At 45.6% G+C, this 18194-nt stretch overlaps 1 protein-coding gene across 2 annotated transcripts; it reads right to left on the reverse strand.

The window, feature by feature from the left end:
* Nucleotides 1–493: 493 nt before the first annotated feature.
* TP53INP1 (tumor protein p53 inducible nuclear protein 1) lies at nt 494–5622 on the reverse strand (the record flags this gene model as incomplete). Of its 2 annotated transcripts, none has more annotated exons than XM_079722484.1 (3): nt 494–743; nt 4567–4927; nt 5511–5622. In XM_079722484.1, the coding sequence occupies 3 exons, from the start codon at nt 5620–5622 to the stop codon at nt 494–496; spliced, it is 723 nt and encodes a 240-aa protein (XP_079578610.1). The 2 variants fall into 2 exon arrangements, with proteins under 2 accessions (XP_079578610.1, XP_079578611.1); XM_079722485.1 differs by lacking the exon at nt 494–743 and adding an exon at nt 1857–1878.
* Between the last annotated feature and the right edge of the window lie 12572 nt (nt 5623–18194).

An 18194-nucleotide genomic window follows, 5' to 3' on the forward strand; every position in this document is an offset into this window, starting at 1 on the left:
CTTGTTAATGCTCATGTTAGTGTGTAAAAATGTATTCGCTATATACAGAAAAGATTATCAAGTACTGGTCAATAAAGTGTACGGCTGACCCTGAGAATAAATTTCTGCTTACTCAAAAGATTGATTAATACCAAATAAAATGAAATTGAAAGATGCCTATTCTCATACTTGGGAAGAAATCTCTTTAAATTGCTAACTTGTGTACACTGTAATAGACTTAAAGACATTCCCAAACACTAAACACTGTAATTGTATTGATATGTTTCCAAAAATATTCTGAAAAAATTTACAAAAAAGTAAATGTTAAGAGCAAGGCATTACGTGATACACAGCATGTAAATCTGGTCTTCAAGATAGTGTCTAAACATACTAATAAAACTGTGTGATTGGTCATCAGTTGTCTGTAAAGAGACAGCATATTCATCGTCCATACACACACATGCACACACATATGCACAAACCAAGAGAAACCAACCAAACACACTTGAAATTCTTAGTAATTGTACTGACGTGGGCAGGGCTGATGGACAGCCCAGCCATTGTGCTTGATTTGCCGAGAGTGGCAATCCCTGGTAAGATTTTGGCGACGAAGGCTATTTCTGTTCAGAGACTGTCTTTCACTGTGTTCTTTTATCCACTGGGAAGGGCGAAAGCTCTTGGGTTGCTCCAGAAAAGCTGTATGAGCAGCGAGAGCTGCAACATAGCAATGAATGTGCTGCCCCATTTCATTCTGAGCTTCCACTCTGAAACAGAAAAAAATGGGGATGTATTAAGTAACAGAGTATGTTATTAATGAGACTGAAAAAGCTACCTGGCAATTCAATTTGTGATACTAATTTGTTTATGGTTGAATGAGAGCCTAGTGTCTCATGGCTGACAGACAAGTTTATATTTTGTGACCACACTGACTGATAATGGTAGAAAGAAGCCAACTTCCAATCGAAATAGGCCATAGAATCCACAGGTGGTTAATTAAGTGGGCTGTATTTTTTAAAAAATGCTTTACACTTTGAGTGAATTTCAGTTATACACCAAACACATTTATATAAGCTTCCTAGGAGGGGAACTAACATGTGTTTTAATTCTCACTACAACCTTAAAAGGAAACTATTTTAACTCCCAGATTTTACTGATCAGAAAACTCAGGCTCAGAGAGGTTAAGGTCACAATTACTAACTGACTCAACCAATATTCCAACATAGGTCACACTCCAAAGACCATGGTTATGAGGCAGGGTTGATACTGATGCCCTGTGCCAATAGCACCTTCACAGATGTTTTCTGTCTATAAGTAAAATGTTCTAGGAAACAAGCTTTAGATCTGTATTTACTAGAAACATGCATAAGGAAATTCTACTCATTTAAAATTCTCAGTAAGAAGCTACCTGCTTATTACAGAAAACAATTCTAAGTTTTAAATTTATATCACAACAGGGCACATTTTGTAATGGCATTTGCATAGCAATGTTATAAAAACCCTTAGGGAGAACACAATCTTAAAATATGGCTACAAACCATATAATTATTATATGTTTTCTATATTAAAAGCTAATCAATAGATCTAAACTATATTTACACATAATGAAGAACTTCAAGATTTTTAAGGGTTATTTTACACAGGAAAGGCAGTTATATATTCTGCCTATAACCACTAGAGGAAAACACAATGATCTTTTAATATATTGTTTTTATTAAATGGTAGAATTAAAGCAGGTCACATTAAGAAACTAATAGCAGTTAAAATAAAGACAGTGGTTTTTAAAAGGTGGGTGCCTTGAGTCCTTCGCCTCCCTGCTCAGACTGATACACATATCACACAGTCTCAAAGGGAATATACTTACTCTGTGCCAGTGAGTCTTATAAGCAGCTTTTCCTGGCCCTACAAATGTTAAATGGTGAACTATTAAATCACTAGTAAGGTTTAAAATGCTATTTAATTTTACTATTAGTATGTGGTCAACTTTTCTTTATTATAACTGGTTTACTATGGGTCATTAAAGGCACATGTATTACTTAATTCAAGATTATGATAGCACATAAACCTTCACAAACAATATTTATAAAGGCTAAAATGCAATAAAGTACATACTCTGAAGCCCATCTTTAATTATGAAGCACCCTACTTTTATGTGCTTTATGGTAATCTCTTCAAGGATAGACAGAATGGAAACAATCTAACTTTTGAGAGATACATGATTTATTTCTTGCTCAGAAAATACAAATATTTACTACAGAGCCATCCTCCTAATTTTGGTGACATCTTATTTCTATCTTGATGTAGTGGGCCTTTCTTATAAGAATTTCAAATCCAAATATAAAGATGTTTAAAAAATTTTATTAATTATTATAAAACTATAATAATTTGCAGTACTTTCTTATGTTCAAAAAGAATTAATATAAAATTGTGTTCATTTGATCCTTTATTTAACTACCCTATGTGTTATATCAAAACATATAACAAGATACAGTAACACACAAGATATAAAAAAATGAACATTATCACTGCATCAAAACTGCAAACACATAACCAGATGCAGTGCAAGGTCCTGAACTGGATGCTGGTTTGGACAAACTAGATGAAATATTCTGGACTCTAGCGGGCAAATCTGAGAATGGTTTGTGTAGTTGATGTAGTAAAATTTTACTGGAAAAAAAAGGTAGAGATCATTGCCTAAGGAAGCAGATTATAAAACAGTACATACAGCTTGATGCCATTTAGGTTAAAATGGTGTATGTACCTGTGCATGGGTACATTCAGAAAGAACAATCTGGAAGGATATGACCTAGAGTCTTAACGGTATTCATCTCTTGGTAGTGAGAACGTCATTTAAAAATTTTTTGCATTTTCTAATTTTCTGTAGTGCATATGTACTGCTTCAATAATAAGCTGTCTACAAAGCTGCTGAATACATATATGTATACACACACAATTAAAAAAAAATACTGAAACGTAAATATACAAATGTTACTAATTTAAAGGGGATATTAATCACGCTAAATTCTCAAGTGGAATTCCTCAAAGATGAGATCAAAATCAGGGTGGAAAGAATTTCTAAGAACTGAAGAAATTAATTTGCATCAACTGTAAAGCAATTAAATCAATACCGCCTCCAAAAAATTATATTTTAAACTTTTGTTGGAATGCCTGAAACACTAACCTCTTGATAAATTTATAGTGTGGAGGGCCTCCCTGGTGGCGCAGTGGTTGAGAGTCCGCCTGCTGATGCAGGGGATACGGGTTCGTGCCCCGGTCTGGGAGGATCCCATATGCCGCGGAGCGGCTGGGCCCGTGAGCCATGGCCGCTGAGCCTGCGCGTCCGGAGCCTGTGCTCCGCAGCGGGAGAGGCCACAGCAGTGAGAGGCCCGCGTACCGCAAAAAAAAAAAAAAAAAAAAAAAAAAATTTATAGTGTGGAATAAAGTGCCAGTTAACGTAACATGTCCCATCAAAGATCTTATCCAGTATAAAGCCTGGGTAACTATATAAGCAAATTGTTTTTCAGTTTGGTACAAGTGTATGTTTAGCCTCATTCAAGATCATCTACAATACTGAGACTTGAGAGTGCAGCAAACTCTGGTAAAGTTAACAAATTAATGAGCTGTCTGGGCTTTGTTTATATTTGGCAAACAGGAAATAGAAGATATATACAATGGTCTAGTTAGTAGAGTTGGAGCCTGGACAATCCAAAAAGAGGCCTTTTGGATGACAGCACGAACCACAGTTCACCTGTTCCCTTGACAGGTACTAAGGGAACTAAGTCAGTACCAGCATCCTGCAAATACTTTATTACCATAGGAAACCTTCCACTAACATGCATCACGAACTAGCTGGACTTTGAGCTAATTAACATGGCCATGGGTTTTATTTTAGTGGGTGGGAGCGATATTGAGTATAGTCTCTGAATAAAGGCCACAGACTGTGAGTTTGTTTTGGAACATATCACTGAGCAGGCACCCTCCCTAAACCTTTCCAGGCCCTCAACCTATCTGCCATTCGAGCAGAGCCTTTCAGACCACTTGGGACACCCATATAACAGCCGAACATTGTTTGGGTATGAAATCTTTCCTCTGTAAGGCAGATAACAACTCTCTGAGCAAAATGTTTTGGTAAATCTGCCATTTTACTTCATGCTTAAGATTCCTCAGGTTTTAAGGTTAAGCGCCATTTGATGTGACCTAGTTAGGACTACTTGGCAGATCATAAGAGATTTATTTTAAGATATACTATTCTTGTCGAATTTGATGGCCCAAATAATCCAGTCTATAAAGTGCCAGAGTTATATTCTAAGATACTCAGCAGAAATGCCAGTCTTTTCTTTCCATTCAGTAGCATGATTTTATAAATGAGACAGCTCTCCATTACGTAACTGGGGCCATGCTATAACTCACTTTTTTGAAAATCTAAAATGAATAAGTTTTTTCATACCATCAACCACCTTGTGCACTAGGCATATACTTTCATGAATCTCTATAAGATTACTTTGCATCTTCTAAAAACTCAGCTTTGAACTGTAGTAGAAATAAATAAAATGCATACTAAACAGACTGTCTGTGGAGAGAGCAACGTACCTGGGACTGCTTGGGTTATGAAATTCCTCAGTCCCACAGTGGGCCTCACCGAGGCTGGGGCAGGGGTTATGCACAGCATAGACAGACATGCTGGGGTGTTCGATGAGAAGGTTTTCCATAGGACTGGTTTCCACCTTGATAGTGGTTAATCCACCTGCAGTAAAACACGGGGGAGGGGTGATAAACCAGCTCTCCTCCATCGGACAGGACTCAAACTGGAGGAAGCAGGAATCACTTGTATCACTTAAGCACTCAAGAGACGCAGGTAAACAGGAAAAGACTGAAGGGTGCTCGGTAGGTGACTCTTCACTGATGTCTTCTTCTTCCTCGTCTTCTGCTGCTGAGAAACCAGTGCAAGTGTCTAGATCGTAGTCCACACACATCGTTGAAGTCCCATGGGATAGGAGTATCACATTGATATCACATCAGAGCACAGAAAAAGAAGAGATGATGCTGTTAGCTGATGCTCACATTCCTCCTTTTACTTAGGTCAGAAACAAAACCATTCATATTCACTCATAATGATTACAATTTCTCAGCACCTAGTATGTGTGTGCATATGTGTGTGTTGGGGGTGTGCGTATCACTGTACGGGATGGATTATGTTGGTTTTGCAGGAACAGTTTTTAAGACTGTTTCTATTCTGCTGAGTAAACACATAATGCGCCAAATAGGTTACTGCTTGTCTAGTATGAGGATTTCCTATTAAAGTGCCTCTGATTTGATCGGGGTGTAAGAGCTGCAAAACTGCAAAGTCTGACATCAAACAATTTCCCTGACTGATCATCTGGCACAGAACGCTTCCTGCAATTTTTTTAGACAAATTCTTGTTTATTTACTTTTAAGGCTTAAAAACCTTCAGAGTTACTGGTTTACTTATGCAAAAACTAGATGCAAGAGTTTCCACTTTTGCTGTGATGATTAACGGCTAAGAATACCCTTACCTATGAAGTCAACAAGAATCCATTCATCATCTTCTTTCTCACTAAATTCTGGTTCTTGGTTGGAAGAAGTATTGACTTCACCCACAAACATTTTATTCAGTCTCTGAAACATTGTTAAGGCAAGATTGAGACTTTGGCTGGATGTCTTTATAGCTGAGATTTCAAAAACCTGTCTTCTGTCAGCCTGATGGCACTGACAGGGGATTAAAGTGCACAAGTTGCTTATTCAACTTAGGCGAGAAGCAAGAAGAGTCATCATTCCTAAAATAAAACAGAAAAAGGTTATTTCAAATCAGCACGTTTATGTAATATGTGTACGTGGTTTTAAAACACACACATATCCCCACCCTTAGAAAAAAGCACATGCCTTAGCCTACAGCTATGGCTCTTCCCTTCTTTCAAACACAAGATAGGCAATATCTCTTTTTTACAAACATTATGAATCGAGTACTCCAATACAACCCGTAAATATCTCAAAATGTGCAATAGAAGGGGTTTTTTTTTTCACATCTGTGCTTTCATAATAAGGGATAAATCTGAACAACGTATGTCAACTGAAATACTACTTTTCTGTAAGTAGAGCAAAGACTAGGTATTCATGGTCAACTGTCCAGAAGCTGCCACATGAAGCCAGCAATAGAGGCCAGTGAGTGATCACTATCACGCCAGGCCCTCACCTTTCCCTGGCACCTTTTCTCCGTTCTGTTCTTGTATATGATCGTTAAGCACACCTAATTACATTTAAAATCTGCAAGTACTTTGACCTTCAAAACAATTCCTACAGCTGGCATGGAGAAAGTCACACTGTAGAAAACTCAGGTGAACAGCAACCAGAACTGGAAACGACCACTGTGCCTGGGTTCAAATGCTGGCTCTGTGGCTTGTGCCCTAAGCGTAAGGAAGTCACACTATTTCCGGAGGCAGTGGTTCTACCTCATGGAGTTCTCAGTGAGGAACTCCAGCCTCATCTGATCTTATTCCAGAGTTCCAGATTTAAATATCCATTTCTGCCTGCCTACCTGATGGGCATATCAAACCCGCAAAATAGCAAAGAGATCTTTTTTTTTTTTTTTTTTGCGGTACACAGGCCTCTCACTGTGGTGGCCTCTCCCGCTGCAGAGCACAGGCTCCGGACGTGCAGGCTCAGCGGCCATGGCTCACAGGCCCAGCCACTCTACGGCATGTGGGATCCTCCCGGACCGGGGCACGAACCCGTGTCCCCTGCATCGGCAGGCGGACTCTCAACCACTGCGCCACCAGGGAAGCCCACAAAGAGATCTTTTAATTTTCTCCTACAAATATACTCAGGCACACTTGCCCTTCACCCTCTACTCAGGAAGGAGAGGCAGCAGCATCTAGCAGTTATTCAGGCCAAAAGCCTAGCCCTCAGCCTCGACTCCTTTTGATCCTTACCCCCGCACCCCACCCCTCATCCAAACTCCCAGCAAGTCCTGTTGACTCTAGCTGCACACTTGGCTCAAATCCACCTACTTCTCGCCACCACTCTCACCCTGGTTGAAGCCAACTGGTGTCTCTCCAGACTTTGACAATCACCACTCCTAGACAGTCTCCCAGATCCTACTCTTGTCAAATGAGATAGTGCAGGCAACCTACTTAGCAAGGCACTTGGTACAAAATTCTCAGTCAATGTCAACTATTAGTCACAAATATTTGCTGAGCACCTATTACGGGTCAGGCCGAGTGCTCAGTGCAGCGGAGGCAGCAGTGGACAAGGCCCTCCCATGGCAAGTGCAACAACCCGGCGTGATGAGTGCCACGTGAGGAGAAGTACCAGGTGCTCCTCAAATCCACACGGGCAGAGGTCAGGCAAGGACACCTGAAATCAATGACTTCAATCGTGAACGGCTGAGAAGCTCAAGAACGGAGGAAGGAGGAGAAAGAATACTGAACATGTGCAGATGAGTGAGAATGTGGCGCCTTCTGCGTGGCTCAAGATCCAGGTGGACGGTCGTGAGAGCGGGCTCGGGGGCTAAGCGGGGACCAGATCCTGCAGGACCTTGTAAGCCAGAAGTGAAGGGGAGGGAAAAGTCAAGGATGCCCCAGGTTTTTGGCCTGACCAACTGGGGGGATGGTGGGATAGTTCAGTGGAAGAGGAAACGTGTGGAGGTACAGGCTGTGCACTCTGGACACATGGAATTGTGGAAATCTGCAAATCCCACACCGGGGATGTCTGGAAGGCAGCTGAGTACAGGACTCTGCAGTCCAAGAGCGTGGTGTCTGCTGGGGGCACAGATTTGGGAGTTATCAACACAAAGGGGATGACAGGAACCATAAGAGTGGGTGAGACCATCCAGGGAGTGTCAGTCTTGAATCCCTAACTTCAGCCTCTTGACATTTCACTTTCAAGACAATCTTTAGCTGTAAATGTAGTTCGACTCTGTAGCTGATGAGGCTCCTGGTTCAGTTCTTTATGTGCACACTGCAGGCTACTGCCCATGTGCAGTACTGCAAATGTGTGCTCAAATAAACGGCATTGGAATACTTCTGTGGTCACAATCTGTCATCCTCAGCCATTCATTATGAAAAGCGGGTAAACAGGAAGTATCACTTGCATAACCAGTCTTCCTGAAACGCTTCTGGAAAGCAACATGGCCAGAAGTCTGGAGCTCTAGTACGAGAACACAAAGTCAGCTTTATGTTCCATGTAAGAGAATTTAGAAGAAAAGTGGGCTGTGTAATTGGCCTGACATATCCCAAAAGATGACCTATCCCATGTGTAAACAGCTGATGAGCTGATGTGTAAATAAAGGTTTTGAGCATATATGCTAGGAGGGAAAAAAGATATTTGCAAAATCTTTTCCCCATTTCTCTTAAATTATCGAGGCAGGTATTGGCCCCAACTACAATTCTGTGTCTGCTGACCCGGTTAGGAGAATAATGCCAATTCTCCAGAGGGGCTGGACTCAGCCCCTGCACCAGTGAGAGCTGCTGGGTGGCGAGGGCGCACCCCACAGGAAAACCTTGCTCGTCTTGAATGAGCCCTTATCCCCCAAATGTGATGCCACATGAGGTAAGTCACTGGGGCCCAGGCCACTTAAGTAGCAGCTGCAAGGCAGAAAACATGCTGGGGCCACTGTGGTTGGGCAGCTGCAAGTTCCCAACTGCAAACTGCACCCTCTGGCTGCAGCTCCAAAACCATAACATGGAAGCCAGGTTTTGCCTGGAACACACGCAGCTCTGCCACAGGAAAGGTGTCTCTGGAGGAGCTTTCCATGGGATGGCACAAGTCAATCTTCTTTCGGTTTCCTGAAGTGAGGTTGGTCTAACTTTGCAAAGTTCCTTTGGCCCTGCTTTCTATAGCTGTCACAAAGCACCAGTAGCTGTTGGAGAGACCCCAATACACTAAAATTGTCCAGTGAGGTGGCTGCCAGGAACATTAGGTGAATGAACATTTGAAATGTGACTAGTGTGACTGAGAAACTAAATTTTTAATCTTATTTAATTTGGGATATATTAGGTTAAATAAAATATATAAATAAAATTAATTTCACCTATTTCTTTGCCCCTTTTTAATGTGGCTACTTAAACATGCATATATATTTTCATTGGACAATACTGTTTTAGAAAAATCTTTCTAATGTCTTGATGGCCTATCCTCACAATGACCCAGAGACTGTCCCTACCAAGGCACTGCTACTCTTGACCTTGGCTCCCACCCAGGAATGGAGGCTCTCCATGGGGCTGGTTCTATGTGGAGCTAAAAGGCAAAGCAGAACTTCAGACTTCACTCCTCACCACATACCACTGACTTTTTCATATTCACAACTCTAGGACAATGATAAAAGTAAAGTGAAAAATTCCAGAGAAAGCAGGTGTCCTAAGAGGACACATTTACAAACACAGCTCTGCAATTTAGGAAGGAGGGAGAGGAATGAAGGCTAGGTTAGGCGGCGCTGCTGTTCTCTGGGGCACCTGCAAGCCCGGCAGTCTCACCCCAGTGGAGAAAAGAGACAAAGTGTCTGGTCCCCAGCATTTCAAGAAGGCAGCTTTGTCCCTCTTCTGCTTGGCTCAAAATACCTCCACTCCCTCCCTTTTAAAAAATGTCTTTTTCATTATAAAATGAACCAAACCACATTTAGAAAGTTTGGAAAGTAAATAAGGAAACTAGTTATTATTCCATGCTTTGTTGCAATCATTGTTAACATATTGTACATTTTCTTCTACAGTTTCTTTTTATCACAGTTGTAGGCTAATGCACGTGCAATTTTGTATCCCGCTTTATTACCTAACATTTTATCATCAATGTTTTCTTTTTTTTTTTATCATCAATGTTTTCATATTTCATGAGTAGAAATGCTCTGTGGGCAGAGAAAGATGGCTGAGTTTAATACTTATGGGGTACAGCATTCTAGTTTGAGAACTCAGAAAAGGAGTTACTAGTCTGGAAGAGCTTGTTCGTGTGATTTATTTTCTCATTTTTGAGACAAGCAACCAACCTAGAGGCCGCGTGGCTTTGTCTGGAATCCTGACTCTGACCCCCGGAACCTGTGGGTACTTCGGATATACAGTAACTTCTCGGGGCCTCCGTTTTCTCAGGGTAGTGCCATTGTGAGGATTAAGTATGTATCACTTAAAAGCAGGCACACAGCAGGCACCAAGTAAATATTAACCACAAGTTCACTTCAAACCAGTTGTATGACTGTGAGCAAGTCACTTAGCATCCTTGGGTCTGAGTGTCTTTATCGACCAAATGTTTATATCATAATTAGAGCTACAATGTACTGAATGCTTATTATATGTGACAGACTTGAGGTACTTATTTGTCCCATTTGACTAATAAGGAAACTGAGGCTCAGAAATTAAGTAACTTGCTCAAAAGCGACAGAGCTGGTCAGGGCTGGGGCCGGCATTAGAGTGTGTGTCTGGTCCCAAGGGCCTTGCTCCCCGCTGCCCTCCGCCCCCCCACCCCCACCCCTCCAGCACAGGGTCTCTCACGCTCCTTCCAGCCTCAACTCTGGCTCTACGAACTTCAGAGAACAGCACTTTTCTGTTGGTTTTGGCCGCCACTAGGCGGCTCCAAAACAACATTTTAAATTAAAAAAAAACAACAACAACAAAACTCTGATGATTTAACTTCTAACTATGTGTACAGTTGTGGCTTCTTGACAGTTTTGAAATATCAAGTGGCTAAATTAACACATCGTCATCAAAAAAGCAGCCTCAAAATGATCGTTCCCTCACTAGCTTATAAAAATAAACATGCTGATTCGAGTGATTCTAAATAAATTTTAAACTGCATTAAAACCAAGCCAAGAAAGTTGTCCTTGCTTGGTCCACTCTACCCAGCCTATTCAACTGGCTACTAGGGGGTTATTCTCCCCAGGATCCACCGGGTTGGCTCTGAAGGCTGAACGACAGTGGACAAAGACAGCAGTAAGGGGTAATTCATAGCCTGTTAACCTTAAATTTTGAAAGTGGGACCATTCCCAAGAGAACTATGAGCAAGCGATGGAGCACGCACAAAAAAGAACAAAAGACAGGATGGAAAAACAAACGAGACCTTAGTCATAGAAATCAGTAAGGTCCTGGTTCCAGGCAGGAGCCTTTGAAAATTATGCTGCCAGTTCAGGATTACGGAGGCTGTGACTTAAAAGCAAAAGCTTCCTAATGCTTTTCACATCTGCAATGAAATATATATTTCAATTACCAAACAAGTGATTTCAAGATCTTGGGGCACCTCATTATTACCTCTGGTCAATGATCCCATGGGTCACCTTCCACTCGCCTTTCCCAAAACTACTTTGTATTCAGCAAAGGTTCTTTTCCGAATGATGGAAGGGGGGAGGGGAGCTCTTCCTAAATCTACTCTAAACTGGAATTAGCATAGAAGATAATGAGCAGGTATAATTAGGAAATACAATAAAAACAAGGAATCCCTAAGTAAAATTCATCTGCAACCTTTTGAAGAGAAAAACCAATTCCCTTTAACTGTCTGTGTGGTCTTGAGTAAATTACTCAATCTCTCTGGGCCCTCGGGTTTCCTATGCGTAATACAGCCTACTTCAGCGGATTATTGTGGGAATCAATTTGAGATAACGCACGTAAAGTCCTCACATAGTATATGGCACATGAGAAGCACCCCATCAGCGCGAGTGATCAAAACGATGAGGGTTTTAATTGTGATGGGCAGGGAAACTGCTCTTTCCACACGTGCAACCTCAAATAGTGATGCGGAAGATCAAGCAGGGTCAAGGAACATGCAACGGACAGGCGGACACTCGGCGGGCGCCGGTCGCCGGGTAACTGAGCCGCTGCGCTGCCGAGCGCGACCCTACGCTGGGAGGGCTGCGGAAGGAGCAGCGGCGGCGCCGCGGGCCTCGGGGGGATGCGTCCCGGGGCGGCGGCCGCGCTCGCTCCTCCGGAGCCGGGGGCTCCGACGCCGAGTCCCGAGCGGGCAGCTCCAGTTCAACGGCGAAGGGCAGGAGGAGGAGTGGAGGGGAGTGACGAGGCGGAGGAGAGAGAGGAGGAGGTCCCGCCGCGGCCAAGAAAACAGGCCACGCTCGGGGGAGGGGGCAGAAACCGAACACCCAACCGCCGCCCCTCGCCGGGGCTTGGCCGGCCCGTGTCCGGGCGCCGCCTCCGCCCGCACCCCGGGACCAACGAGGGTCCGCCGAGCGGGTGGGCGGCCGGCCCGCGGCGGCGAGCGCAGGCAGCGGAGGCCGGGACCGCACTGACCGCGGCTCGCGGGCCGGCCCGAGGGCAGGGCGCGCGGGTCGGGCAACGCTGCGGGGCGGCCGGGCGCGAGCGGCCCTGGACGCCGGCCCCGCCCGCACTTACGTGGGCCCGACCGGCAGCCGGACGGGCGGCGAAGGCAGCGGGCGCCCGGCTCGGCGGGGACCGGCGGGAACCGGTGCGCTGGCGGCGCAGGGCGGCTGAGGTAGCTGCGGCTCCCGGACGGCGGGCGCGGGTCTCGGGGCGCGGGGCCGGTCCAGCCCTCCTGTGGCCGCGCCACTGGCCGCCGCCGCCGGCCCGTCTCGTTCCTTTTGTTGTTGTGCAGCTTCGGAACAGCTGATCGGTCGCTGCGACCGCCCGTCGGGCCCGCCCGCCGGGCCCGCCCGCCGGGGCAGCCCCGCCCCGCCCCGCCCCGCCCCGCCCCGCCCCGGGGCCGCGCCAGGCCCGGCCCACCAATCGGCGGCGCGGGGGCCCCGGGGCCGCCCTGCTAGAGGTTGTCACTAACGCACGTGACCTGGCGCCGAGCCGGGCGACGCTCTCGAGTTAGAAACAAGCCCGGGCAACAAAGCCCGGGCGCCGAGGGGATAGAAGAGGGGCGAGCGGAAGGGGTGGGTAGAGGGGGTGGTGGTGGGGAGCTGGTACCGGGGCGCCTGGGAGAGAGGAGAAGAGGGGCTGGGGGCGAACAGAAATGGGAACCCGCTAGAGTGTGAGGACGAACTGGAACTGGAAGGGGAGAGGAAGAGCCCCGGCCCCAGCTATCCCTTTGGCCACGTGAGGGGCCGAGCGTTTGGGGCGTAAAGGGACACAAAGTGTTTTCTGCTCTGAGAGGAAAATTAAGGGCATTGAGGAGGGTGATGGAGGCCAAAGACTGTGATGCAGGCCCACTTAACTTCTTGGTCTTCTTAGGATAGAAAGTCTGGGCTCCAGATACAGGATGCTGCCCACCCAACCTCCTTTTTAAGACCAGGAGCCAGGCCCCCCCTCGCTGTGGTAACAGACACTGGGAGCTGGCTGAACTCGCCTGCAAGCTCAGGATTCTACCCACAGGCCAGCAAGGCAGAAGAAGCCATCAGACCAGACCTGAAGGCAAAGACGTCAGGAGCCTGGAGGCCCTTTGCTCCAGAAGACGAGGAGCATCCTGGAGGAAGAAGAGTTAGGAGAGCGGCTGCATCCAGGCTCTCCTGTGACCTAGGGATCCCATGACCTCTATTCTGCTGTTTACGCAGTACAAACTGTGGGCATTCACACGACGCCTATCTGCTCACCGGTTTGTTTGTTTGTTTGTTTGTTTGTTTTTTGCGGTACGCTGGCCTCTCACTGTTGTGGCCTCTCCTGTTGCGGAGCACAGGCTCCGGACGCGCAGGCTCAGCGGCCATGGCTCACGGGCCCAGCCGCTCCGCGGCATGTGGGATCTTCCCGGACCGGGGCACGAACCCGTATCCCCTGCATCGGCAGGCGGACTCTCACCGGGTTATTTATAGTGAGAGGAAAGTAAGACAGTGGGCTTGAAAATACTTTGCAAACCAAAGCTCTGTACCCGTATAGATGGATTCACTGTCTGGCAAAGGCAAGGGAGTCATTTTGATGTGTCTCCACTCTTAGATGGATCTTGTTTGGCCTGAGATGCAGTTCTTGAACCTAGGGTGAAATTTATAGCGACCCTCAACGGGTGTATCATACATTAAGTATCTGAAAGTATCTGATTCTCACATTCTGGCCCTCACAAGTATCCTGTGGTCAGTCTGCTTCCAACAATACTGGTTTTAAAGGGTGTAAATCAAAGTGCGGGGGATTGTCTGATACCCAGAAGTAATAACCAAAATTCGGGGGCCATTTGACTTTTTCTCAGAAAGTAGACCAAACGTTTAACTTGGATTTTAGGTTTTGGCTAATCCTAATATTTTCTCTCAAATGTCACTGCTACATTAGGAGCCCCATAATCTCTTGTTTCTTCTTAGCAGTTCGTGAAGAGACCATCTTCCCATTCAGAACACAGGCATGATGATAATTTTAAGTGTCTAATTTTTAAGAGGTCACACTGAGACCTACCTTTTTCCAACTTGATAAGATTTATCACCATTAAAGACAATGTGAAAGCATACGATGCCTTGTTACGACAGAGAAAACAATGTGAGGTAGATGATTCCAAAGATGGTCACGACAATATCACCATCATGAAGTGAAGTCTGTTTTTTCTTCCCGTTGAATCTGGGCTGGCCCTGTAACTGCTTTGACCTATAGAATGTGGCAGACATAATGTTTGAGGTCTCCCAAGACCAGACATTAAGCAAGCCTGAAAGTTTCTGCTTTGCAGTCTGGGGAAAGCCAGCCACCACATGAGAAGAGCCCACCATGTTGTGAGGAAGTCCAAGCTATGCAGAGGGACCACATGGAAAGAGAGAGATGCCTGACTAGCCCCTAGATGTTCAGCCTGTCTCGGCTGAGGTACCAGACTTGTGAGTGAAAAAGCCCTCCAGGAAGGTCCAAGCCCAGCAGACACCACATGGAACAGAGATGAGCCATCCTCACTGAGCCCTGCCAAAATTGCAGAATTGTGAGCAGATAAATGATTGTTGTTTTAAGGCACTAAATGTCGGGGGTGGTGGTGGTGGTTTAAAAGCAGCAATAGGACACCAAAACACAAAGCTAAACAAGAGGAAGGCCCATAGCATACAGATCAACCTTCTGTAAACTTCACAAAGCAGAGTTTTGGGGATAATTTTTTTTAATCTTATCTCAGGAGTCATTTGCTTTCTGTTTGCTCTCTTGCTGATTTATAATCGTCCCACCTGGTGCTTGTTTATCCCAGTGTTATACCAAGGGTGGGAGGAGGGGGCGTGGGAGAAGTCTGCTTCTATGAGGGAGGAGTATTTTATCACTACATTGTTTGGAACTGTTGGAGCATGAAAATAATAAAAAGCAAACTGAATTTTAGTCAGTTTTTTAATTGTTTTCAAATTCTATACACACACACACACACACACACACACACACGCACCCACACACACACAGAAATTAACTGCTTGTTGCCTGCATGTAGAGTGGGTGGCTCCCATTGCCTTTCTCCTTGGTGTGCCACTGGTTTACATACACACATGCAGTGAGAGTCGGGAGTAATGTCATCTCCACAGCACAGAGCTGTCTGAACCCAACAAAACTGTCAAATCACACAGCTGCAAAGCAGCCTCTTGTCTGTTGGCTGACAAAAGACTGAGCCAGGGCGGACCCAGTGAATCCAGCCATCCTTTAATCCACAGGGTAATTCTCAGTGGGTTGCTATAGTACCCACTTCTAGGCTGACCCCCTGCTGTGGGCGTGACCCTTTCCCCATCTGTCAGAGTCCTCCTGTCTGTTTTCCATGGAGCTCAATACACTGCCTTATCTACCCCAACAAAAGAGATTCAACCTCAAGTTTTGCTCTGAAGGACCACAGGGCAGGACCACATTGCTACCAACATCCAGAAACAGTACAGCTAATACCCCTGCCTCCTGTTAACAAAGGGAGTCTATGGCCATTACCCTGCCAGTTGCATCAAGGCTGCTGAAGAACATTGTCTCCTACCAAGCTGCAGATGGAGAACCCCATAGGCTGGCTGCTCAGGGCAACCTTGGAGCAACAAAGCAACAAGTCGTTCAGTCTGTGCTGAGAAGACTCCAAAAATGAAGTGTGCCCAGGTAATTTTCAGTCCGTCCATCAACACATATGGTCTGCTGGGCTTCTACCATCCGTCCAGCATGTTGTCAAGTATCTGGGAAAGACAGAAGGTTTTTTTGGTTTTTGGGGGGGGGTTTTTTGGTGAATTTTGAGAAAACAATCATTTGGAATTCCAGTGAAATCTATTGCCATAAGAGAAAGAAAGAAAGGGTCTGTCTTGGTCTCCAGAAAGCCTGGAACAGAAGGAAGCGAGAGGTTTGGTGAACTCCACTTTCTGAAATAAAAACAGGCAACGGAAATCTAACTGGGCTGCCAGTTACCATCTCAGGAAGAAGTCAGAAATGATACTAGGGCCATTGTGTCCTAGCTTTTCAAGACTCTGGAACCTTTGTAACTCTGGCAGATTCGTTTTTTTGTTTTTTTTTTGCGGTACGCGGGCCTCTCACTGTTGTGGCCTCTCCCGTTGCGGAGCACAGGCTCCGGACGCGCAGGCTCAGTGGCCATGGCTCACGGACCCAGCCGCTCCGCGGCATGTGGGATCTTCCCGGACCAGGGCACGAACCCGCGTCCCCTGCATTGGCAGGCAGACTCGCAACCACTGCGCCACCAGGCAAGCCCCAGATTCGTTTTTTTAAACCCTGTATCCACATGATGATTAGAAATAAAATCCTTAAAATGAAAAGGGTCTGTGTTCTGGCTGAGGCTCCAGAAAGGAGAAGGGAGGCCGGACCACCTCACTCAGCAGCCAGTGTTTGGGGAGAAGAGATCCCAAGAGCTGTGGTGGCGTGTGCTGGATTGTGAGTGATTGACGACAGTTCCCCAGACCGAGTGTGCTTTCTCCAGTTTCTGTAAAGTCCTGACTTTAAAGGCTTTTTATTTTCTAGGTGAATGCATAGAAAAGTGTCCAGTTATTTAAAATTATATTAAAACTCATCCTTACAGCAGAGCAGAAGGTGAGTCATCCCTTCATGGATGTGGCCTAGATCTATGATCTAGAATGGCCCTCCACACGCCAGCACACACCCCAGGGAGCCATGAAGCTGAAGAGACCCGCTGGGTGGGGCAGTCATGACCGGTCCCAGGGCAGTGGCAGCCGTTATCTGAAGCGTGTGAGCAGAGGTCTTTTGTAGCTTCTGCTGCTAAAGCTACCTCTTCACTCACACGGCTACTTCTGGGTCATTGCCCAACAGACTGCATGTGCCAGAGGCAGCTCCAGGTGGGGTCTGTAAGCATGAATCACTCTGTTATGGGGACAGCTTGAGCAGAACGTGTCTTGCTGCCTTTCTCAAAAGGGTGACGCAGACAGTGTGATTGCTACTTATGTAAGCTGCACACTGCCTGCATAGTCTGCCTATTTAAGGAAAACTTGTTTATTGGGTTATTCTTTTTGCTGGAATTAACTACCTTAAAGATCCATTACATTTTGCAAGATTAATTCGTGTTCTTAAATGTCCACGTTTTTCATGGTTTTGTCCATGAAAACCTTGCTCATCAGAGGCAGGAGGGTTTTTGATTTCTATTCTTTTGGGGTCTCTTTTCCTGTTTACTTCTCTGGAAGGAGTAGTCATATCTCTCCCTTTGTAGCTCAGACAGAAGGGGGGTGTGAATAGTATAGCCCCATAAAGACTGAACATCACCCACCCATTCATTCAGGCCCGCTGTGTTTACAACATCCATTCATTCATTCAGTAATTTTTTAATGAGCACCTACTCTATGCCAAGCACTGGAGATACTGCAGTGAACAGTCTCAGCCCTCAGGAAGCTTCCCTCTAATGGAGGAGATACAATCAGCTGATAAGTATGGAATGTAATGAGTGCTGTGAAGAAAAACAAAGCTGGGTACAGGATTAGAGAGAGGCTGGTGGGGAGGTAGGATGGTCATACGGGCTTCTCTGAGGACGGAAGGACATGAGGGAAGAGGCAGCCCAGGCACCCAGAAGAGCCAGTGCGAAGGTTGCAAGTAGAGAGTCCTTGTGCTCAGGAATAGCGTTGTTCTCGTACTAAACAGTGTCACCGAGAATTCAGCACGATCTGGTATCTGATGGTTACCTGAGTTGAAGAGGACTGGCCCAGAAATTTAAATTCCTTTGTAGTCTTTTGGGTTTTGGCCACACTTCCACAAAGGTATATAGATCCCTGAGAAGTAACTTTTCGTGTTTATCATTATATCATGGAACTAAATTTTAGAGCCCTAAGAACAAGTGTCACAGAATGGCTCTCAGGTAGTCAATTGTGTGGCATCTTGGGAAGGCAAAACCACTTTGGGGCATGTGCTGTCTGGTAAAGAAGGAAGGAACAGGAAATTGCAGATTTCCTGTGCTGTAGTGGGGATAGT

This window comes from Hyperoodon ampullatus (genome assembly GCF_949752795.1).
Source record: "Hyperoodon ampullatus genome assembly, chromosome: 17".
Taxonomy (NCBI): domain Eukaryota; kingdom Metazoa; phylum Chordata; class Mammalia; order Artiodactyla; family Ziphiidae; genus Hyperoodon; species Hyperoodon ampullatus.